Raw genomic sequence first — 24,365 nt, 5'->3', positions numbered from 1 at the left:
GGGCCAGATTTCAGATGTCGGCGCGCTGGGTAAGTGCACATCGGGGGCTTGCACGCGCGGCAAGCCCCCGACCCGAATTACTGCCCCAATGTTTTTAATTGCCGTGGATGCACATTCGAAATGGCCAGAGGTCATCAAAATGTCCTCCACCACCACGGAGAAAACTATTGCAGTCCTACGGACCATCTTCGCCAGGAATGGCTTGCCAGAACAGATTTGCTCCGGCAATGGACCACAGTTTGTGTCCGAGGATTTCCGGAGGTTTTTGAGGAATAATGGGGTAAAACATTACACATCTGCCCCATATCATCCAGCCACAAATGGATTGGCTGAGAGGTTTGTTCAGACCTTTAAAAAAGCAATAAAGGCGATGTATAATGACGACATACCACTACAACACAAGGTGGATAATTTCTTGTTTGCTTACCGGAATGCGACACATGCAGTCACCAACCAAGCTCCAGCCATAATGTTCTTTAACCGAAGGTTAAGATGTCACCTGGATTTGCTCAAACCAAACATAAGACGAGATGTTGAGGATAAGCAATTCCAGCACATCAATGAGAAGCCAACCAGGAGCTTCAAGATAGGGCAACCAGTCTTGGCCCGCGACTACCGAATAGAAAAATGGCAGCCAGGAACGATATGCACACAGCAGGGACCACTAATGTACACAGTGGACGTTGGAGAGAGCATCGTGAGACGCCATGCTGACCAGATTCTAGAGTCACAGGAACAAGTCAAACCCATACCACGAGCATGCGCACCTGGTGATGAACCCGAAGTACAGATTGCGTCTACCTCAGAATCAGTGGTATTGGAAGCTGACGAACCAACCAATGACAATGAGCCAGAATCGACTCCACCGCAAGAACAGGATACTCGAGAAAGGCGCTATCCAGACAGGATCAGGAAGCCTCCTCAAAGACTGAATTTATAAATGATTACTTCAGTTGATGTATATAGTACAGAGAAAATTGTTAAATGAATGTTATGTACTGTTTATCTAAAAGGGGAGGAATTGTTGTGTATGTACGTTTAAGAGAGAACTGCTTTTATACTGTAGTACCGGCAGTGACCACACCTGTATATAAAGCCGTAGCAGGCTTCTGCACTTTCAGTTCCCTGTTATTATCGTTCTCCTGCAGTCCGTGTGTTATTGATACGCGGACACTACAAAAACCTCTCATGATTTTGAACACCTCAATTAAATCTCCACTTAACCGTCTCTGCTCTAAGGAGTTCAATCCCAGATTCTCTATTCTCTTCACATAACTGAATTCCCTTTTTAAAGGTGTACAGAAACAGGCAGATCTGGGGGTTCACATACACGAATCTTTGAAGATGTCAGTTTAAGCTGATAAAGCATTCAAGAAGTATACAGGATTCTTGGCTTTATTAATAGTTATGGTAAACCTAAATAAATAACTGGTTAGGCCTCAGCTGGAGTATTGTGTTAAATTCCGGGCACCGCACTTTAGGAAGGATGTCAAGACCCTGGAGAGGGTGCGGAGGAGATTTACCAGAATGGCACCAGCGGTGAGGGACTTCAGTTATGTGGAGAGACTGGAGAAGATGGGGTTGCTCTCTTAGAGCAGAGAAGGTTAAAACGGAGATTTAATACAGGCGTTCAAAATCATAAAGTAAATCAGGAGAAACTGTTTCCAAAGGCAGTCGGAACGATAACCAGAGGACACAGGTTTAAGGAAATTGTCGAAAGGAGCGGGGGCGCGATGAAGTACAAAATAAGTACACCATGAGTTGTGATGTGGAATGCCCAATCTGAAAGGAAGCAGAATCTGTAGTGTATGTGCCTTTAAGAGTCCCTGTGTACTGTAATGCCGGTAATGGCCACTCGGGCTATATAAGCCTGTATATTGTGTTGTATCAGTTAGTTCCCCTCCAGACTTTGTTCAGTAAACACCTGTGAAACCAACTCCTGTCTTCAGTGTCTCTATTAACACACGGATACAACAGTGGCGACGAATTGGAAACGGACTTACCTGCAATTCGGCAGCACCTCAAGGACATCGATTCCTCTGGCGTCCAAAGTCGAAGAAAATCAAGAAAAAGAAAAAGCTGTGGTTTCACCAGCTAGCCGAGCTGGTGGCAGGTACTGCAATAATCCTTCCTGGGCGTCGGGCTGGGGCTCCAGCGGCTGGCTCTGCAGCTAGGCCAAGCAGCGAAGGCGGAGGCAAGCAGTAACAGACGGGGAGGGAGCACTCGGGAGATGGCCGGCGCTGCAAGCAGGTCGGCGTTCAGACCTAGCAGAGAGAGTCCGGCGGGAACGAGTCTCCACCTGTAAATAAATAAATAAAAAGAAGAGAAACCCGCGGGAAACAGCGTTGTCATCGGCAGCAGCGGCGGGGAAGCGCGGGAAGCGCCATATCTTTTCTGCAGAAAAGAAAGAAAAGCGCGGGAAGTGCCATTTTTTTCTAGGATGCCTAAGTCTGGCAAGATTGATGCTTTTCATAACGAGATAGAGGATTGGACCACATATGTGGAAAGAGTGGAGGTATATTGCACCGCAAATGGAATAGAAAATGAAAAAAAAGCGTCAGTACTTCTAAATCTAATGGGCGCAAAGACATACGGGCTGTTACGAAACTTAATCACTCCAGCCAAACCAAAGGACAAGAATTTTAAAGAAATTGTTGATACCCTACAGGAGCACTTAAACCCAATACCGCTGCTGATAGCGGAACGATTCAAATTCTTCAAGAGGAATCAACACAAGAATGAAAGTAACGCTAATTACCTCACTGAATTAAAAAAGCTATCAAAGCACTGCCAATTTGGGGCAGGACTAGCAGGTTATCTTCGAGACAAATTCGTCTGCGGTCTCCTAAGTGAAGGAACACAGAAAAGGCTGCTTTCTGAAAAAGATTTAACACTGGACAAGGCTTTCAGTATGGCTGTATCAAACGAAGCAGCCGCAAGAGGAGCTGCAGAGATACAACAAAAGACACAGGACTTCGGCACCCATGAAATGACACAGGGTTTCGAGAGATGTTATCGCTGCAGCAGATCCACCCATGACCAGAGGGACTGCTGGTTCAAGGACAAAGCATGCAGGCAATGCGGAAAGATTGGACACATTGCACGGGTATGCCGATCTGGACAAAAAAAAATCCACGGACAGGAAAAAAAAAATCAATAAAGAAAAGTACAGAAAGGTACAAATGATGACGGACAGTAGCTCCGAAGACCAGAAGAGCGATAGCGACTCCGAAAACAAGAGACTAAGCTGTCTCAAATTACATAATGTAATTGCCAAAGAAGATTACCAAACCATGTGGGTTACCCTCACGATAGCAGGGTCCCCAGTTAAAATGGAGCTAGATACAGGATCAGCGCTGACCATCATAAATCGACGGGATTACGAGCGGCTATTTCTGCATATACCTTTAAAAGACACATCCATTATCTTGAAAACATATATGGGGCAGAAAGTATACCCCAAAGGAAAAATAAGGGTGCCTGTTGTATACAACGGCAAGGAAATACAAAAGTTGTATTTATACGTTCTACAAGATGGTGGTCCACCGCTGTTGGGATGTGAATGGATCAGGAAAATACATTTAGACTGGCACTCCATTCAGGCACTGACGGTGACCATTAAGGAAAAAAACGATGATGACGTCATACCTGAACGATTAAAAGACATCTTGGCCAACGCCAAAGAAGTGTTTCAAGAGAAACTAGGAACCTTGAAAGGCATCACCGCCTCAATAAAAGTGGAAGATGCGGCAATTCCCAAGTTTTTTAAGGCAAGACCGGTGCCATACGCAATTCGTCCAGCAGTCGAGGCAGAGCTGGAGAATTTGGAAAAGGCAGGCGTATTATCCAAAATAGATTGGAGCGAGTGGGCAACACCCATCGTCCCAGTCATGAAGAAAGCGTTGAATAATGATAAATCTGAAGAACAGAGAAAAATTCGCATCTGTGGAGACTTCAAGGTGACTGTAAACCCGGTCCTTCACACGGTACAATATCCTCTTCCGAGGATAGAAGATATTTTCGCCTCACTGTCCGGAGGGAAATGTTTCACCAAAATTGACTTGGCACAGGCATATCTACAGATGGAGGTTGAAGAGGCCTCTAAAAAGTATCTCACGATAAATACACACAAAGGTCTGTACCAGTACAATCGACTGGTTTTCGGAGTAGCATCCGCTCCAGCTATCTGGCAAAGAGCTATGGAGCAAGTCCTCCAAGGGATTCCGGGGACTCAATGCTACCTAGACGACATCCTTGTAACAGGAGAAAACGACAACGAGCACCTTGCCAATTTGGAGCAGGTGCTCACTAGGCTGAGAGAACGGGGCCTACGAGCAAATCGCCCCAAGTGCGAATTTTTCCAGAATCAAATATCATATTGTGGCCACATAATTAATAAGGAAGGGTTGCATAAGTCACCTGAAAAAATTGAAGCGGTCATAAAAGCCCCAGCACCTGAAAATGTTTCACAATTAAGGTCGTTCCTGGGATTAATAAATTACCATCATAAATTTTTACCGAACTTATCAACTCTTCTGCACCCTCTTAAGGAACTGCTACAAACAGGAGTAATTTGGAAATGGAGCGAAGACTGTAAACGTGCCTTCCATAAATGCAAAGACTTAATCACATCCAAAGAAGTTTTGGCTCATTACAACCCATCACTGCCAATCAGACTGGCGTGCGATGCATCCCCTTACGGCGTAGGAGCAGTATTATCGCATAAATTCACTGATGGCTCGGAACAGCCGACAGCTTTTGCGTCACACTCATTGAACTCAGCTGAGCGTAACTATGCCCAAATCGACAGGGAAGCACTCAGCCTGGTATGGGGAGTGAAGAAATTCAACCATTACCTACACGGACAAAAATTTACCTTGTTGACTGACCATCAACCCCTCATCTCCATATTCAACCCTAAAAAGGGTGTTCCCATTATGACAGCGCAAAGGCTACAGAGGTGGTCCCTTTTTCTAGGGGCACACCAATATAACATAGAATACAAAGGATCAAAACAGCATGGGAATGCTGATGGTTTAGCGCGCCTACCGTTGCCAATGGTAGAAGAAGCACCTACCATAGACCCAGTGGAGATTTTCCACTCTACCATAGTCGAATGTCTACCAGTAACAAATTCTGCCATTGAAAGGGAAACTAGAAATGACCCGACTCTCTCATGAGTCTACAATTTAACAGTGAAGGGATGGCCAGCACATGGCGAACCACTGTTGCCAGCATTCTCGCAAAGAAGAGAACAGCTGTCAGTGTGCCGAGGAACCTTGATGTGTGGATCCAGAGTGGTGATTCCACCCAAACTCCAGGATAAAGCTCTAAAGGAGCTTCACGAGGGGCATCTGGGTGGAGTGAAAATGAAGAACCTAGCCAGGGCGTTTGTATGGTGGCCAGGTATCGATGGAGACATCGAAGAAATGACCAAGAGCTGTCTAGGATGCCAGAAGGTCCAAAACGCTCCACCACAAGCCCCTCTACATCCATGGGAGTGGCCCTCATCTCCCTGGCAAAGGGTACACATCGACTTTGCTGGTCCATTTATGGACTCAATGTTCTTAATCGCGGTTGATGCACACTCCAAGTGGCCGGAGGTAATAAAGATGTCCTCCACCACCACGGAAAAAACCATCACAGTATTAAGGACAATATTTGCCAGGAATGGGCTGCCTGAACAGATCTGTTCTGATAATGGACCGCAATTTGTGTCCGAAGAATTCAGGAAGTTCGTAAAAAACAATGGGGTTAAGCACTACACGTCCGCCCCATACCATCCCGCCACCAATGGATTGGCTGAAAGGTTTGCCCAGACCTTCAAGAAGGCCATAAAGGCCATGGGTAATGAAGACATAAAACTTCAGCACAAGGTGGATAACTTCTTGTTTGCATACAGGAATGCAACACATATGGTTACAAACCAAACTCCCGCCATGATGTTCTTCAATAGAAGCCTAAGATGCCGGCTGGATTTGATCAAGCCAAACATCAGAAGGGACGTGGAGAACCAGCAATTTCAAGGCATGAATGAAAGGCCAACTAGAACCTTCCAGATAGGTCAACAAGTTTTGGCCCGGGACTACCGTACCGAGAAATGGCAGCCTGGAACTATCTGCACACGACTAGGACCGCTGATGTATACCGTGGACATCAGAGAAAGCATAATAAGGCGCCATGCTGACCAAATCATAGAGTCATCCGAAAAGGGACAACCTACACCACAACTCTATACGCCTAATGATGAAGTAGAGATACCCATAGTATCTACCTCCGATCCGGTGATACTGGAACCCGATGAACCCGACACTGGCATTCAAGCCGAATCAGCCTTGCCAAAAGAACCTACTACACCACCAGAAACTACTACACCACCGAGGCGTTATCCGGACCGAGTCAGGAAGCCTCCAGAGAGACTGACTTATAATTAATTAACTGCAGCAATGTGTAGATTATTTTTCTTGTAACATGTAATTAATGATTACTTAAAATATTATGTACTGGTTGGCTAAAAGGGGAGGAATTGTAGTGCATGTGCCTTTAAGAGTCCCTGTGTACTGTAATGCCGGTAATGGCCACTCGGGCTATATAAGCCTGTATATTGTGTTGTATCAGTTAGTTCCCCTCCAGACTTTGTTCAGTAAACACCTGTGAAACCAACTCCTGTCTTCAGTGTCTCTATTAACACACGGATACAACAGAATCAATAATAACTTTCAAAAGGGAATTGGATATATACAGAAAAACTTGCAGGGCTCTGGGGAAAGAGCAGGGGGAGTGGAAATAATTGGCTAGCACTTTCAAAAAGCCAGCACAGGCTTGATGGGCCAAATGGACTCCTTCTGTGCTCTGTGATTCTCTGATTCTATATACCCATTGAATCAGTGATATACATATTGGATCAGTGATATACATATTGGATCAGTGATATACTCATTGGTTCAGTGATATACATGTAACCCCTTCACGGTTCTCTAGATATATGTGAGATGTGGTCTCTGTTGTAGACAGTATTCTATAGTCCAGTAAGGAGATCACTACTACAATGGCTTAATTCTAATTATCTTACTTTATAGTTTTAACGTCAGACAGTATAAGAAGATTACAGGTCAATGAACGAAATTAGACATTTGCATACATTAGAATGAATCTAGACATAATGGCCCAGAAATTCCAGAACGGGGCTTGCAGCGCGTGCAAGCCCCGTATTTACACTTACCCCGCGCTACTGCCGATCAGCTCCAGGGACGCCTGGAATTGGTGTTTCCAGAAGAAGAATCCCGGGCAGCGTATGACGTCACGCCGCCCAGGAGTGCAGCCAGCGCGAAGCCAGGAGCGTGCAGTGCAAGTGAGACACGCCCCTTGAGGTCTCAGTTTCACTGGACACGCCCCCAATGTTTCTGTCAAGCTGCTAACCATTTTTACATGCAAAGCAGCAGTTTAAATAGGTTTTTGGAAGTTTTTTGAAGATTTTGGTAACTTTTATAAACTTTTTAAAATGTTTACATTATTTTGAGTAATTTGAAGTAGTTTTAAACAGAATTAAAGCAATTTAAAGACTTTTAAAAGCCCTAAAAGAATTTTTTAAATTCCATTTATTTATTTAGCAATGTCGTCGTCATACGTGTCTTCACACTGTTCCCTTTGGGGAACTGTATGAAGTGGTGGAAGGATTTATGGCCATGATTAACGCTCATTCCGTGACCGTAACCATCTTTGAACCAGGCATTAGGGCGGTTAGTCCTATGGCGGGAGGGTTTTACGGGCTCCCACAAGCTATACAAGGAGGGGGGGCCACCCACACCCACGGACGCAAATATCCCACTGGATGTCAACCCAGAATTTAGAGCCGGAGCTCCGACTCCACTTGCCGGGACTGTCTGGAGTGGGGTTCGAAACCCTACCCTGATCTGGCCCAGCGGCGGGGATCCTACCGCTATGACAAAGGCCCAATCCGATTAGCAACGTGAAATGGCAGCATAGGGCTCCAGTCACGGGGAGGGAAAAGGCGCAGGAAACCTATGGGTGTCACCTTTTGTGCGGAGTGGGCCTTTTGCGTAGCAGTAAGCATCCCCGCCGCTGGGCCAGAAGGAGTAGGGTTTTGAACCCCACTCCAGACAGTCCCGGCAAGTGGAGTCGGAGTTCCAACTTTAAATTCTGGGTGGACATCCAGCGGGATACTTGAGTCCGTGGGTGTTGGTGGCCCCCCCTCCCTCAGATGGGTTGTGGGAGCCCGTAAAACCCTCCCGCCATAGGACTAACCACCCTAATGGCTGGTTCAAAGATGGTTACGGTCACGGAATGAGCGTTAATCACGGCCATAAATCCTTCCACCACTTCATACAGTTCCCCAAAGGGATCAGTGTGAGGATACGTCCGATGATGACCTCTTACGCAATGCACCTCCTTGGACCCTCAGTCGCAGATGCGAGGGGGCAAGTCGTGCAATTGTTAAATTTTTCATTTTATTGACATGTAAAATGTTGGCCCAGTAATTCCCTTCCAAATGCGCGAGTACGGTCGGGGTACTTACGCATCTGGCTGGATGAAATGCCGGTTTTCAGCATGCACAGTGCATGTGGGGAAAACTGGCATTTCCTGTCCTCTGAACGAAGGGGTTCAGAGGCAGAACGCGTGCGACTGCACAGGCAGCGCGTGCGCAGTATAATTCGCCGCTTTCATTAATGCTTTCAGTGAGGTCAAGTCATTACAACTTACACATGAAAAAAGCATGGGTACAGTTGCTCCAGAGGCTGCGGAGGAAGATATTTATTATCGTGGAGCTTCTGAAAGTATGTATGTCTGTATATATTCCTTTGCGTGTTATGTATATATTCCTTTACTTATGTGTATGAATGTATTATTTAATTATGACTTTCAGAGAAAGTAACTTATTGGAAAATCATAATTAAAAACATACATTCATACACATTAGTAAAGGAATATAAAACATACATACATATACGTAAAGGAATATATGTGGACATACATACATAACTCATTCTCACATTCCATTCACACAGCCACAATTGCTCCTTCTACCTACCGTTCTGAAAACCCTTTTTAAAAAAAAAAAAATTTTAACTTTAAAACTTACTTAAAATTTCTTAAAATAACTTCCCTCCCTTTCCCAAACAAAAATATTGCATTTCAGAAGCTCCACGATAAAATGTTTCTTCCTCCGCAGCCAATGAACCACTTTACACTTGCTTTTTTCAAGAGTAAATTCTGAGGACTTACCCTCACGGATTTCATGAATGAAATCTACGAAGTTCACTGCGCAAGCGCTGCCTGTGCAGTCGCACGCGCTCGAGGTCTGGAAATGCCGGCGTTCCCCGCATGCGCTGTTCATGCTGAACGCCGGCATTTCCAACGGCCAGATGCATGAGTACCCCGAGCGCACTCACGCCTTTGGCCGCGAATTTCTGGCCCAATAAACATACATTCTCCATTTACATGGATTCAAAGGAGAATCTGTCCCTGTGTCCAAATTCGAGTGCACTCTTTCGTTGGCGCGCTTAAGTTGGAGCTCATGGTATGTATAATGTCTGCAAGACTTACGACTCCGAACCCCTTCGTTGAATTCTCTTCACGATCACTGAATCCCACTTTGAGTTCTGGATGCAGAGCTACTAACGAAGGGCGGCGGCCGAGTTTGGAAGCCCGGGACGGGATGCGGCAGCCATTTGCCTCCTGAGCGCTCTTTTCAGAGCTCCTGCCCTCTTCTCTTCCAGTCGCTCCTTTTTTCCCGCTCGAAAACCCTGACTCCACCCCTTCCTCCTGGGGTTTCTGCCTGGAGACTGCGCAGCCTCACTGTCTGCAACAGTTGATACTGGTGCAGAATTATGGAAAGTCTGCTCTTAGTCACATTGTGTCCTTAAAAGTTCTTGCCGTACCTTCACATGGGCAACTTTAACCCAGGGATTTATAACAATGATAATACAGTGTCTAAGTTAAAGATTGATAACCATACTTAGCGTACATAACATTTCCAGTGGGTATTACATACATATTGGATCAGTGATATACTCATTGGATCAATGATATACACATTGGATCAGCTTCACTCCCGCTCTGATCGCTCTGTCCTCGGCCTATTGCACTGTTCCAATGAAGTTCAACGTAAGCTCGAGGAACAGCACCTCATCTTTCGATTGGGCACTTTACAGGCTGCCGGACTCAACATCGAGTTCAACAATTTCAGATAATTATCCCTGCCCCCATTTTTCATGCTGTATGATTTTTGCCATTCCCATTTGCAACATTTTATCTTTCCTGCCTCTTACAAAAGTACAGGGTGTTCTTTCAATTCCTTCCTCCCCTCCTAATCACCCCCCACCCCCAGTCTCTGCACCTGCTTAATATCTGTTACATCTCCAGCTTTTTCCAGTTCTGATGAAGGGTCCCAGACCTGAAACGTTAACTCTGTTTCTCTCTCCATGGATGCTGCCTGGCCTGCTGAGTGTTTCCAGCATTTTCTGTTGTTATTTCAGTGATATACCCATTGGATCAGTGATATTCCCATTGGATGAGTGATATACCTATTGGAGCAGTGATATTCCCATTGGATCAGTGCTATTCCCATTGGATCAATGATATACCCATTCAATCAGTGATATACCCATTGGATCAGTGATATACCCATTGGAGCAATATATATTAATGATCTAGACGAGGAAACTAGATGTAATAGCTCCAAGTTTGCAGATGACACAAAGTTGGGTGGGCATGTGTGCTGTGAGGTGGATGCAGAAAAACTCCAGTATGATTTGGGCAGGTTGGGTGATTGGGCAGATGCATGGCAGATGCAGTATTATGTGGATAAATGCGAGGTTATCCACTTTGGTGGCAAAAACAGGAAGGCAGATTATTATCTGAACGGCAATAGATTGGGAGAAGGGGAAGTGCAACGAGACCTAGGTGTCCTTGTGCACCAGTCGCTGAAGGTAAGCATGCAGGTGCAGCAGGCAGTTAAGAAGGCAAATGGTATGTTGGCCTTCGTAGCGAGAGGATTTGAGTACAGGAGCAAGGATGTCTTGCTGCAGTTGTACAGGGCCTAGGTGAGACCACACCTTGAGTATTGTGTGCAGTTTTGGTCGCCTTATCTGAGGAAGGATGTTCTTGCCATGGAGGGAGTGCAGCGAAGATTCACCAGACTGATACCTGGGATGGCAGGAATGACGTACGAGGAGAGATTGGGTCGATTGGGTTTATACTTGCTGGAGTTTAGAAGAATGAGCAGGGATCTCATTGAAACATAAAATTCTAACAGGGCTAGACAGACTAGATGCAGGAAAGATGTTCCCGATGGCTGGGGAGTCTAGAACCAGGGGTTACAGTCTAAGGATAAAGGGTAAGCCATTTAGGACTGAGATGAGGAGAAATTTATTCACCCAGAGAGTGGTAAACCTGTGGAATTCTCTACCACAGAAGGCAGTTGAGGCCAATTAATTAAATATATTCAAGAAGGAGTTAGATATATTTCTTTAGGCTAAAGGGATCAAGGGATATGGGGAGAAAGCAGGGACAGGGTACTGAACTTGGATGATCAGCCATGATCTCATTAAATGGCGAAGCAGGCTCGTGGGGCCGAATGGCCTACTCCTGCTCCTATCTTCTACGTCTCTATGTTTCTAAGAGCAGTGAATATTCCCAATGGATCAGTGATATTCCCATTGGATCAATGATATACCCATTGAATAAGTGATATACCCATTGGATCAGCGATATTCCCATGGGATCAGTGATATACCCATTGGATCAGTGATATACCCATTGGATCAGCGATATTTCCATGGGATCAGTGATATACACATTGGATCAGTGATATTCCCATTGAAACTGATATTCCCATTGGATCAGTGATATACCCATTGGATCAGCGATATTCCAATTGGAACAGTGATATACCCATTGGATTAGTGATATTCCCATTGGAACAGTGATATACCTATTGGATCAGTGATATTCCCATTGGATCAGTGATATATCCATTGGATCAGTGATATACCCATTGGATCAGTGATATTCCCATTGGATCAGTGATATTCCCATTGGATCAGTGATATTCCCATTGGAACAGTGATATACCTATTGGATCAGCGATATTCCCATTGGATCAGTGATATATCCATTGGATCAGTGATATTCCCATTGGATCAGTGATATACCCATTGGATCAGTGATATTCCCATTGGAACAGTGATATACCTATTGGATCAGTGATATTCCCATTGGATCAGTGATATATCCATTGGTTCAGTGGCATCCCCATTGGATCAGTACAAACACATTGGATCAGCGATATTCCCATTGGATCAATGATATACCCATTGGATCAGTGATATTCCCATTGGACGAGTGATATTCTCATGGATCAGTGATATACCCATTGGATCAGCGATATTCCCATTGGATCAGTGATATTCCCATTGGATCAGTGATATACACATTGGACCAGTGATATTCCCATTGGATCAGTGATATTCCCATTGGATTAGTGATATCTACATTGGATCAATTATATACCCATTGGATCAGTGATATACCCATTGGATCAGTGGTATTCCCATTGGACCAGTGATATTCCCATTGGACCAGTGATATCTACATTGGATCAATTATATACCCATTGGATCAGTGATATTCCCATTTGACAATTGATATTCCCATTGGATCAGTGATATGGCCATTGGATCAGTGATAGACTTACTGAATCTGTGATATTCCCATTGGACCAGAGATATACACATTGGACTATTAATATTCCATTGGACCAGTGATATACACATTCGATCAATTATATACCCATTGGATCAGTAATACACCAATTGGATCAGTGATATATGCATTGGACTATTGATATACCCATTGGACCAGTGATATACCCATTGGATCAATTATATTCCCATTGGACCAGTGATATACCCATTGGATCAATTATATTCCCATTGGATCAGTGATATACCCATTGGATCAGTGATATACTCATTGGATCAATGATATTCCCATTGGATCAGTGATATAGAATCCTAGAATCATAGAAAGTTACAGCACAGAAGGAGGCCATTTCGGCCCATCGTGTCCGCGCCAGCCAACAAAGAGTTATGCAGCCTAATCCCACTTCCCAGCTCTCGGTCCATAGCCCTGCAGGTTAGAGCATCCCAAGTGCACATCCAAGTACTTTTTAAATGTGCTTAGGGTTCCTGCCTCTACCACCCTTTCAGGCAGTGAGTTCCAGACCCCCACAACCCTCTGGGTGAAGAAATTTCCCCTCAAATCCCCTCTAAAACTTTCCCCAATTACTTTCAATCTGTGCCCCCTGGTTTTTGACCCCTCTGCTAAGTGAAATAGGTCCTTTTTATCCACTTTATCTATGCCCCTCATAATTTTATACGCCTCAATAAGGTCTCCCCTCAGCCTCCTCTGTTCCAAGGTGTTTTATACAGTTGAAGCCTTCTTAACCAACTTATCTACTTGGCCTGCTACCTTCAGGGATCTGTGGACATGCACTCCAAGGTCCCTTTGGTCCTCTACACTACTCAGTTTCCTACCATTTAATGTGTATTCCCTTTCCTTGTTAGCCCTCCCCAAATGCATTACCTTACACTTCTCTGGATTGAATTCCATTTGCCACTGTTTTGCCCACCTGACAAATTTATTGATATCTTTCTGCAGTCTACAGCTTCCTTCTTCAGTATCAACCACACAGCCAATTTTAGTATCATCTGCAAACTTCTTAATCATATCCCCTATATTCAAGTCAAGATCGTTGATATATACCACAAAAAGCAAGGGACCGAGTACTGAGCCCTGCGGAACCCCACTGGAAACAGCCTTCCAGTCACAAAAACACCCATCAACCATTACCCTCTGCTTCCTGTCTCCGAGCCAGTTTTGAATCCAACTTGACACTTTGCCCTGGATCCCATGGGCTTTTAACTTCGTGACCAGTCTGCCATGTGGAACCTTATCAAAAGCCTTGCTAAAGTCCATATACACTACATCAAACCCACTACCCTCATCTACCCTCCTTGTTACCTCCTCAAAAAATGTTCAATCAAGTTTGCCAGACACAACCTACCCTTAATAAATCCGTGCTGACTATCCTTGATTAATCTGTGTCTTTCTAAATGAAGATTTATCCTGTCCTTCAGAATTCTTTCCAATAATTTTCCCACCACCGAGGTTAGGCTGACTGGCCTGTAATTACTCGGTCTATCCTTTCCTCCCTTTTTAAACAAGAGTACCACATTAGCAGTCCTCCAGACCTCCGGCACCACACCTAAACCCAGAGAGGATTGAAAAATGATGGTCAGGGCCTCTGCTATTTCCTCTTTTGCTTCACTTAACAGCCTGGGATACATTTCATCCGGGCCTGGGGATTTATCCACTTTTAAAGCTGCTAAACCCCTTAATACTTCCTCTCTCACTATGTTTATTTCATCTAATATACACATTGGATCAGTGATATTCACATTGGATCAGTGATATTCCCATTGGATCATTGATATTCCCATTGGATCAGTCTTATACACATTGAATCAATGATATATCCATTGGATCAGTGATATTCCCATTTGACAATTGATATTCCCATTGGATCAGTGATATGGCCGTTGGAGCAATGATAGACTTACTGAATCTGTGATATTCCCTTTGGACCAGTGATATTAACATTGGACTTATAATATTCCCATTGGACCAGTGATATACACATTCAATCAATTATATGCCCATTGGATCAGTAATACACCAATTGGATCAGTGATATATGCATTGGACTACTGATATACACATTGGATCAATGATATTCATATTGGACCAGTGATATACACATTGGATCAATTATATACCCATTGGAACAGAGACATACGCATTGGATCAATTATATACCCATTGGATCAGTGATATTCCTATTGAATCAGGTATATTCCCATTGGATCAGTGATATACCCATTGGATCAGCGATATTCCCATTGGATCAGTGATATTCCCATTGGATCAGTGATATACACGTATGATCAATGATATTCCCATTGGATCAGTGATATACCCATTGGATCAGTGATATTCCCATTGGGTCAGTGATATTCCCATTGGGTCAGTGATATTCCCATTGGACCAGTGATATTCCCATTCAATCAGTGATATTCCCATTGGATCAGTGATATACACGTTGGATCAATGATATTCCCATTGGGTCAGTGATATACACATTGGATCAGTGATATTCCCATTGAATCAAAGGTATACCCATTGGATTAGTGATATTCCCATTGGATCAGTGATATTCACATCGGATCAGTGATATACCCATTGGATCAGTGATATACCCATTAAAGGGTGGAAGATGCTTGTGCATGAATTCTTTTAACATGGGGTGGCCGTTGCACACCAGCTACCACACGTTCTTGGACCATTGGCCAGGGGATCCAAGATGATTTGAGACTAGGCTCTGCTACAGACAGAGGTAAGACAAAGGACCTCTACCAACCTGCCCCCGCAACACAGTACTGCTCCCCGATTATCAAAATCCACAACGAGGCCTTGGACAACATGGCCCACTTTCCATATCTCGGGAGCCTACTGTCAACAAGGGCAGACGTCGATGACGAAGTCCAACACCGCCTTCAGTGTGCCAGTGCAGCCTTCGGTCGCCTGAGGAAGAGAGTGTTTGAAGACCAGGATCTCAAACCCAGCACCAAGCTCATGGTCTACAGAGCAGTAGTGATACCCGCCCTCCTGTATGCTTCAGAGACATGGACCATGTACAGCAGGCACCTCAAAGCACTGGAGAGGTACCACCAATGCTGCCTTCGCAAGATCCTGCAAATCCATTCACAGGATAGGCGCACCAACGTCAGTGCTCTTGCTCAGGCCAACATCCCCAGCATCGAAGCTTTGACCACACTCGATCAGCTCCAATGGACTGGCCACATCGTCCGCATGCCCGATACGAGACTCCCAAAACAAGTGCTCTACTCGGAGCTCCGACATGGCAAGAGAGCCCCAGGTGGGCAGAGGAAATGCTTCAAGGACACCCTCAAAGCCTCCTTGAAAAAGTGCAACATCCCCACCAACACCTGGGAATCCCTGGCCCAAGACTGCACAAAGTGAAGGAGACGCATCCGGGAAGGCGCCGAACACCTCGAGTCTCTTTGCCGGGAGCAAGCGGAAGCCAAGCACAAACAGTGGAAGGAGCACACGTCAACACAAGCACCCCACCCACCCGCCCCTTCAACCACCGTCTGCCCCACCTGTGACAAAGACTGTAGGTCCCACATTGGACTCATCAGTCACCTGAGAACTCATTTTTAATGTGGAAGCAAGTCATCCTCGGTTCCGAGGGACTGCCTAAGAAGAAGATATACCCATTGGATCAATAATATTACCATTGGATCAGTGTTACACCCATTGGATCAGCGATATTCCCATTGGATCAGAAATATACCCATTGGATCAGTGATATTCCTATTGGATCAGTGGTATACGCATTTTATCAGTGATATGCCCATTGGATTAGTGATATATCCATTGGATCAGTGATATGCTCATTGGATTAGTGATATACCCATTGGATCAGTGATATGCCCATTGGATTAGTAATATACCCATTGGATCAGTGATATACTCATTGGATTAGTGATATACCCATTTTATCAGTGATACGCCCATTGGATTAGTGATATACCCATTGGATCAGTGATATACCCATTGGATTAGTGATATACCCATTGGATCAGTGATATACCCATTGGATCAGTGATATACCCATTGGATTAGTGATATACCCATTGGATCAGTGATATGCTCATTGGATTAGTGATATGCCCATTGGATCAGTGATATGCCCATTGGATTAGTAATATACCCATTGGATCAGTGATATACCCATTGGATCAGTGATATACCCATTGGATTAGTGATATACCCATTGGATCAGTGATATTCCCATTGGATCAGTGATATACCCATTGGATCAGTGATATCTTCTTCTTCTTTGGCAGTCCCTTGGAACCGAGGATGACTTGCTTCCACATTAAAAATGAGTTCGCAGGTGACTGATGAGTCCAATGCGGGACCTACAGTCTCTGTCACAGGTGGGGCAGATGGTGGTTGAAGGGGTGGGTGGGTGGGGTGCTTGGGTTGATGTGCGCTCCTTGCACTGCCTGCGCTTGGCTTCTGCTTGCTCCCGGCGAAAAGACTCGAGGTGTTCGGCGCCTTCCTGGATGCTTCTCCTCCACTTTGTGCGGTCTTGGGCCAGGGATTCCCAGGTGTCAATGGGAATGTTACACTTTTTCAAGGAGGCTTTGAGGGTGTCCTTGAAGCGTTTCCTCTGCCCACCTGGGACTCTCTTGCCGTGCCGGTGCTCCGAGTAGAGCGCTTGTTTTGGGAGTCTCGTATCGGGCATGCGGACAATGTGTCATGTCCGTCGGAGCTGATTGAGCGTGGTCAAACCTTCGATGCTGGGGATGTTGGCCTGAGCGAGAACACTGGATATGCCCATTAGATTAGTGATATACCAATTGGATCAGTGATATACCCATTGGACTTGCCCAGGGCGTGAGAGACAGACATAGGTTGGGAGTAGCCTGATGAAAACAGAGCAAGAGGAAGAAAAAAAGGATTGGTTTTGTCAGTTCACTGGCAGGTTGTGAGGTGAGGCATAAAGCAGATGACCGTGAAGAACACAAGCTCATTCAAACAGTTTTGTGTAAATTAGTCCACCTCACATCATCGCCCTTTTATTGATGGTGGTGGGACATATGCAACCTATTTATCCCCCTCCCCCGTCACTGACGAGGGATTGTGTAAGATTGCAAATTGAGGAAGGGATTGCAAAATAAAATATTACGATTCTACCTTGAGGAATACACAATTTATCCTCTGGTCCAAGTGCGTAGCCTTCTACACAGGAACATCTTACACGATCTCGCTGGATTCGACAGTAGTGCTGGCAGCCTCCATTGTCCAGGTTGCACAGCTTTGGGATGTCTGAAAGAAACCAAACATCATTCACCAAACAGACATTGAGACCCTAATTTTAACTCCAGGTGGGTGGTTAGTGGGGTGAATTGGAAACTCACGCACCGCTCCAAAAATCAGGCCCGGGCTATTTTAACTTCCCGCCCTCAATTTACAGCCCACCTGCCGACTTCCCACTCGTTCCAGGTGGGAAGTGGTGGAAAATCGCGCTGCTCGGAAGGCTGCCCAGCGACACCAGGCTTCGGGGCCCATCTCGCGGGAGTCTTGCTTGGGAGGGGGTGAGTCTGCGATGGGGGAGGCCCAAGTGCCTTGTGTGGAGCCTGTGCTCCTTGTGTGGCCCACCCGTTAAAACTGCAGTCGTGTCCTGATGACGTCATGTGTAAAGAAGGACCCCATCGGTATTGGATGGGCGTCCCTGCTGTCCGCACAGTAGAGCAGGTTAAAATTCCGAACGGTGAGTTCCTGGCGGCTTTCTGTTAGATGGGTAACCTGGGTGATTTTAATGGCTCACTCGGCTGGTTTCCACCGGCTGCATAGGGTTAAAATTGCCCCCGGCTCCAATTTTACCTCCTCCCCCGCAACCCCCCCACCCCAACCAGGACTGGCGGAAAACAGATGAGGGAGGGGGCAATTAAAATGGAGCAGGGAATCTGCCCACTTCTTTCTCACCCTGATCTGACCGACTGCAATTTTAAATCGCAATCAGCAAGGATGCCCGTCTCAAGCCAGTGGGTCCTCTTTGAATCTGCAGCGTGGGCTCCGACCTTTGAACCTGGGGCCTGAGCTGAGGAGCAGTGAGGCCTCCCCCCCACACACCCCCAGGCCAAACCTGCAGGGAGCTGGGTCGAGGGCCAGAAGAGGCCTGGCAAGGTTAGTTTTAAACTATGTTTTATATTTTTGTGGTGGGGGCCAGGAGGGGCAGGAGTGCTTGGGCCTCCCCTGCCCCGGGCCACCCCCCCAACCCCTCCCGCCACTCTGACCACGATCGCACCCCTCCCCATTTACCTCACGCAAACGAATCACTTTCAGGTTATAGATTGTGAATTATTCTCTCTTGGATCTTACCAATCTCACAGTTGATGCCTTTGTAACCTGTCGAGCAGATGCACTCATACCGGTTGATGCCGTCGCGACATCTGCCATTGTTCCTGCAAGGGCTGGATTCACACTGATCCCCATCTGCAAGAGAAGAGAGTGACATTAATCTGAAATACGTTTGTGGAATTCACTTCTGGGCTTAGCAGAGATTACTTCAGGCAGGGAGTGTTTTCAGAATATCATTCTACAATAGAACAAAAGCAGAAGGAACTCCAAATATTAAAACAGTTGTAATGCTAGAAACAAATCTTTCTTTTCCGAACAATTAACCTACTTTAGGATTGGTGCCCCCAAAATTGCATTGTGACACCTATTTGCCTGACTACCCAATCCCTACGCAATGGGGATCTGATCAGTGATAGAGTGAGACTTGTTGCCAGCCATTGGTAACAATAGGGGCCAATGCCGTGCCCCCCCCCGTGCCCCTGTATAACCTCACATCCAACCAGTGGCCTACCTGAAAATGGTGGATGACCAATGCACAATTTGTTACTCATTGGAACTAATGGATCGAAAATCACAGGCAGCGCAGCCACGACTGGTCGGTCAGCCACCCACTACGTGTGAGGTCTGCTGGTGGAGCAGATCTCAGAGAGCTTCCTGCCATCCACCTATCAGATCCGCGGTACACAAGTCAAAATGGTGGCTCAATTAGCCATCAAATGACATGATCAAACTGCTACCCTTTGACCTGTACAACACAGTCCAATATCCCATTTGATCTGTAATGCGCAGTCTGATTTCCAATTGTTGCACTTTGACCTTAATGCACTCTCTAATGTCCTATCTGTTGCTGAGAGAGGGAGCGTGGAGAGAGGGAGCGGAGAGAGTGGATGGAGAGAGGGAGCGAAGAGAGTGGACGGAGAGAGAGGGAGCGATGGAGCAGGATTGCTGTGTGACCCACACAAAATATATCATTCACTTCTGGCCTTTTAATTATGTTTTTTGGAGGCAATTTGAATTGCCTGTGAAAAGACTGGATTAACTAAAATAAAATCAGATTCATAGCAAACAAATTTAACATTTTTTCAAATGGGATTTAGAACACAGGATGTTCACTCTCGTATATTCAATGGATTTCTCGGCAAAAGCTGGTCTTAACACGTGAATGGTGTTAGACACAATCACAAACCTGATACATCTCCCTCACAGCCGATCCCACTGTCCCATAGTCCCAATGGGGATGGTTGGAGATCTCAGCACTGCTTATATTCTTCACCCCCACTCCCTGGAAGATGGAACCCTGCCTCCAAAGATCCACTCATAGTCCACGGCCCAGGAAAGGGACTGGACTAACTGGACGGCAATTTAAGCAGTGCAACTAGAACTGAATGGAATATAAAGAAATGTTGTAATTACTCACCTACATATTTATGCCAGTATTCATCCTGAAACAAGAAGGCGACACTGTATCAGCACATGTAGGAATGTGTATGAGCACAGAGAGACATGGCCAGCGCAGAGTGACACGGGGAATTCACTGGTGCCACACTCTACTGTTTACAAAGCACAGCAGTGCCACATCTCCACCTTAGAGATGCCAGACTGCACAGCTCAATCAAAGCGAGCAGATACACAATCCATTCTCAGCATTATTGGGGGAAAATAAAAATAAAACCAATGAAATAGATCACATTGAAAATGTTAAACCTGATGTTGACATTCTGAGCCTCAATATGTCCAGCGCTCTGTGGATGGGACGATGGAAGTTAAGTGTAAGAAGGGATTTAACGGGGGTGCAAAGAGACTGAACTGGTAAACTTTGCTGCAAGGATGGGATTCACATACACGAGGGGTAGATTTTTGTCTTCACCAACTGGATGATAATCTGATGGGACAGATCGACACCATTTATAGAATCGGCCTGATTTTCCTTCCATTGAAATCAACAGTTTGACAATTAAGCGGGCTCTATAACAAGCGTCTTCTAACGGTGGGACAGAGATTGGTGGGAGCCTCGTGGGGTTTGGGACAGAGATTGATGGGAGGTGGGAGAAAGATTGCTGGGAATTGGAGAGAAAGATTGGTAAGAGGTGGCAGAGCGATTGGTGGGAGTAAGATTGGTGGGAGGTGGGAGTGAGATGGTCAGAGGTGGGATTAAGAATGGTCAGTGGATGTTGGAGAAAGATTGGTGAGAGATGGGGAGAGATTGGTGAGAGGTGGGAGAGAGATTGGTGGGAGATGGGACAGATTGGTGGGAGATGGGACAGATTGGTGGGAGGTGGGAGAGAGATTGGTGGGATGTAGGAGAGAGATTGGTGGGAGGTGGGAGAGAGATTGGTGGGAGATGGGACAGATTGGTGGGATGTAGGAGAGAGATTGGTGGGAGGTGGGAGAGAGATTGGTGGGAGATGGGACAGATTGGTGGGATGTAGGAGAGAGATTGGTGGGATGTAGGAGAGAGATTGGTGGGAGGTGGGAGAGAGATTGGTGGGAGGTGGGAGAGAGATTGGTGGGAGATGGGAGAGAGATTGGTGGGATGTAGGAGAGAGATTGGTGGGAGGTGGGAGAGAGATTGGTGGGATGTAGGAGAGAGATTGGTGGGAGGTGGGAGAGAGATTGGTGGGAGATGGGTCAGATTGGTGGGTTGTTCTGTGGAGCCAGGGTGCAACACTCCTGCTCCTGCCAACTGGGAAATGCCATTCAGAACTTGTGCATTGCAGCCTCCGACTAGTCTAAACGCATTTACCAACTGGGTTAGAAATGAGTGCTGGAGCCTGAGCCATGAAAATGAAAGGCCGCGACCAATTTAGCAGTGGCCCAAGCACCCGCGCAGTTCTGGTGTTGGTCTCAGTCCTGCTACTTTGGTTTTATGGGCCTAAAATGGTCTAAAACAGGTGCAACAATGTTAAATTTAGAATTCTTTGTTTCCATCTACTCTGTCCACCCCATCATAATTTTAAACACCTCTATGTAGTCTGGAGGACGAGTTCATGGAATGCATTTGGGACAGTTTCCTAGAACAATATGTCATGGAATCAACCAGGGAACAGGCTATTTTAGATCTTGTATTGTGTAATGAGATAGGGTTAATTAGCAATCTCATAGTAAAGGATCCTCTGGAGCAGAGTGATCATAATATGATAGAATTTTACATTAATTTTGAGAGTGACTTGCCTAAGTCCGAAACTAGAGTCTTAAAATTAAATAAAGCCAATTACATAGGTATGAGGGGGCGAGTTGACTAAGTGGGCAGTAAGGTGGCAGATGGAGTATAATGTAAGGAAATGTGAGGTTATTCACTTTGGTAGGAAGAATAGAAAAACAGAATATTTTTTAAATGGTGAGAAACTTTCAAATGTTGGTGTTGAGAGAGATTTGGGTGTCCTCGTGCAAGAAACACAGAAAGCTAGCATGCATGTACAGCAAGCAATAAGGAAGGCAAATGGCATGTTGGCCTTTATTGCAAGGGGGTTGGAGTATAAGAGTAAGGAAGTCTTGCTCCAATTGTACAGGGCCTTGGTGAGACCACACCTGGAGTACTGTGCACAGTTCTGGTCTCCTTATCTGAGGAAGGATATACTTGCCTTAGAGGCGGTGCAACGAAGGTTCACTAGATTGATTCCTGGGATGAGAGGGCTGTCCTATGAGGAGAGATTGAGTAGATTGGGCCGATACTCTCTGGAGTTTAGAAGAATGAGAGGTGATCTCATTGAAACATACAAGATTCTGAAGGGGATTGACAGGGTAGATGCTGAGAGGTTGTTTCCCCTGGCTGGAGTGTCTAGAACTAGGGGGCATAGTCTCAGGATAAGGGGTCGGCCATTTAAGACCGAGATGAGGAGGAATTTCTTCACTCAGAGGGTTGTGAATCATTGGAATTCTCTGCCCCAGAGGGCTGCGGATGCTGAGTCTCTGAGTATATTCAAGGCTGAGAGAGAGAGATAGGTTTTTGGACTTGAGGGGAATCAAGGGATATGGAGATTGGGCAGGAAAGTGGAGTTGAGACCGATGATCAGCCATGATCTTATTGAATGGCGGAGCAGGCTCGAGGGCCATATGGCCTAGTCCTGCTCTTATTTCTTATGTTCTTATGTTCTTATGACCCTGTAATCTCCTCTGTTATAATGCAAACATTAGAACACTTTTTTTGTAATTCTATTTTCTCATACTGGCCAGCATCCCTGAGAATCTGTGCTGTACCCTCTCTATTATCTCAACATCCTTCCTATAGTGAGGAGCCTAAAATTGCACTGCAGTGCTCCAACTAAGGTTTTATACAGATTCACTATTACATTAATCCTCAGTAAGACCACAGTTGGAGAACTATGTGCAGTTTTGGGCTCCACACGATGGGAATGTGGGCATTTATTACCCATCCCTATTTTTGAATTGCTGGTAGTGGTTTTGATACAACTGAGTGACTCACTAGGCCAACCCACCCGGGGCCTGTAAAGAGTCAACCACGCTGATGTGGGACTGGAGTCACGTATAGGCCAGACCGGGTAAGGACGGCAGGTTTCCTTCCCTAAAGGACATTAGTGAACCAGTTGGGATTTTATGACAATCCGACAGTTTCATGGTCACTTCTACCAATACCAGATTTTTATTTCCAGACTGAGTTCAAATTCTGAAACTGGCCTGGAGTTCCCTGAATTTAGTCCAGGTCTCTAGATTACTATTCCTGTAACATAGGCACTGCACTACTGTGTGCTACAGTGGCTCAGTTGGTTGCACCCTTGCCTTTGAAGTCAGAAGGTTGTGGCTTCACATTCCCACTCCAGTGACTTGAGCATAAAAATCTAGGCTGACACTTCAGGGCAGTACTGAGGGAGTGCTGCACTGTCAGAAGTGCTGACTTTTGGATGAGACGTTAAAATGAGGCCCTGTCTGCTCTCTCGGGTGGACGTAAAAGGTCCCATGGCACTATTTCAAAGAGGAGTTCTCCCCAGTCATTGGCCTGGCCAATATTTATCCCTCAATCAACTTCACTAAAACAGATTATCCAGGCATTATCACATTGCTGTTTGTGGGAGCTTGCTGTGCACAAATTGGCTGCCGCGTTACCTACATTACAACAGTGACTACACTTCAAAAAGTACTTCATTGGCTGTAAAGCACTTTGGGATGACCTGAGGTCATGAAAGGCGCTATATAAATGCAAATCTTCCTTTCTTTACTGAAAACAGCACAAATGGGAACTAAGGATTACATGTACAGTGCCTCAATGCACTCCTAACACCAGGGAGAGTATATATAGAGATATTTCTCTATATCTGTAGTCCCTTCATGTGACAATATTTGTGACAACTCTCTGTGGCATCTTATCAAACACC

At 45.6% G+C, this 24,365-nt stretch overlaps 1 protein-coding gene across 1 annotated transcript in view; it reads right to left on the bottom strand.

Annotated features, from left to right (window-relative positions):
• The window catches only part of LOC147107267 (coagulation factor X-like), a 76,529-nt gene that overhangs the window by 26,255 nt on the left and 25,909 nt on the right, over nt 1-24,365 (bottom strand). The window contains exons 3-5 of the mRNA XM_086006136.1: nt 20,453-20,477; nt 19,057-19,170; nt 17,869-18,000 (exon numbers count right to left, since the gene is read on the bottom strand). Of these exons, the coding sequence (XP_085862262.1) occupies nt 17,869-18,000; nt 19,057-19,170; nt 20,453-20,477 (271 nt within the window). The remainder of the gene's footprint in view (nt 1-17,868; nt 18,001-19,056; nt 19,171-20,452; nt 20,478-24,365) is intronic.

The sequence above is a fragment of the Somniosus microcephalus genome, chromosome 14 (assembly GCF_052327205.1).
Source record: "Somniosus microcephalus isolate GS21.2 chromosome 14, FLI_Smic_1.0, whole genome shotgun sequence".
Lineage (NCBI taxonomy): Eukaryota > Metazoa > Chordata > Chondrichthyes > Squaliformes > Somniosidae > Somniosus > Somniosus microcephalus.
The sequence above is the reverse complement of the archived record's forward strand: the minus strand, read 5'-3'. Positions and strand labels throughout refer to the sequence as shown.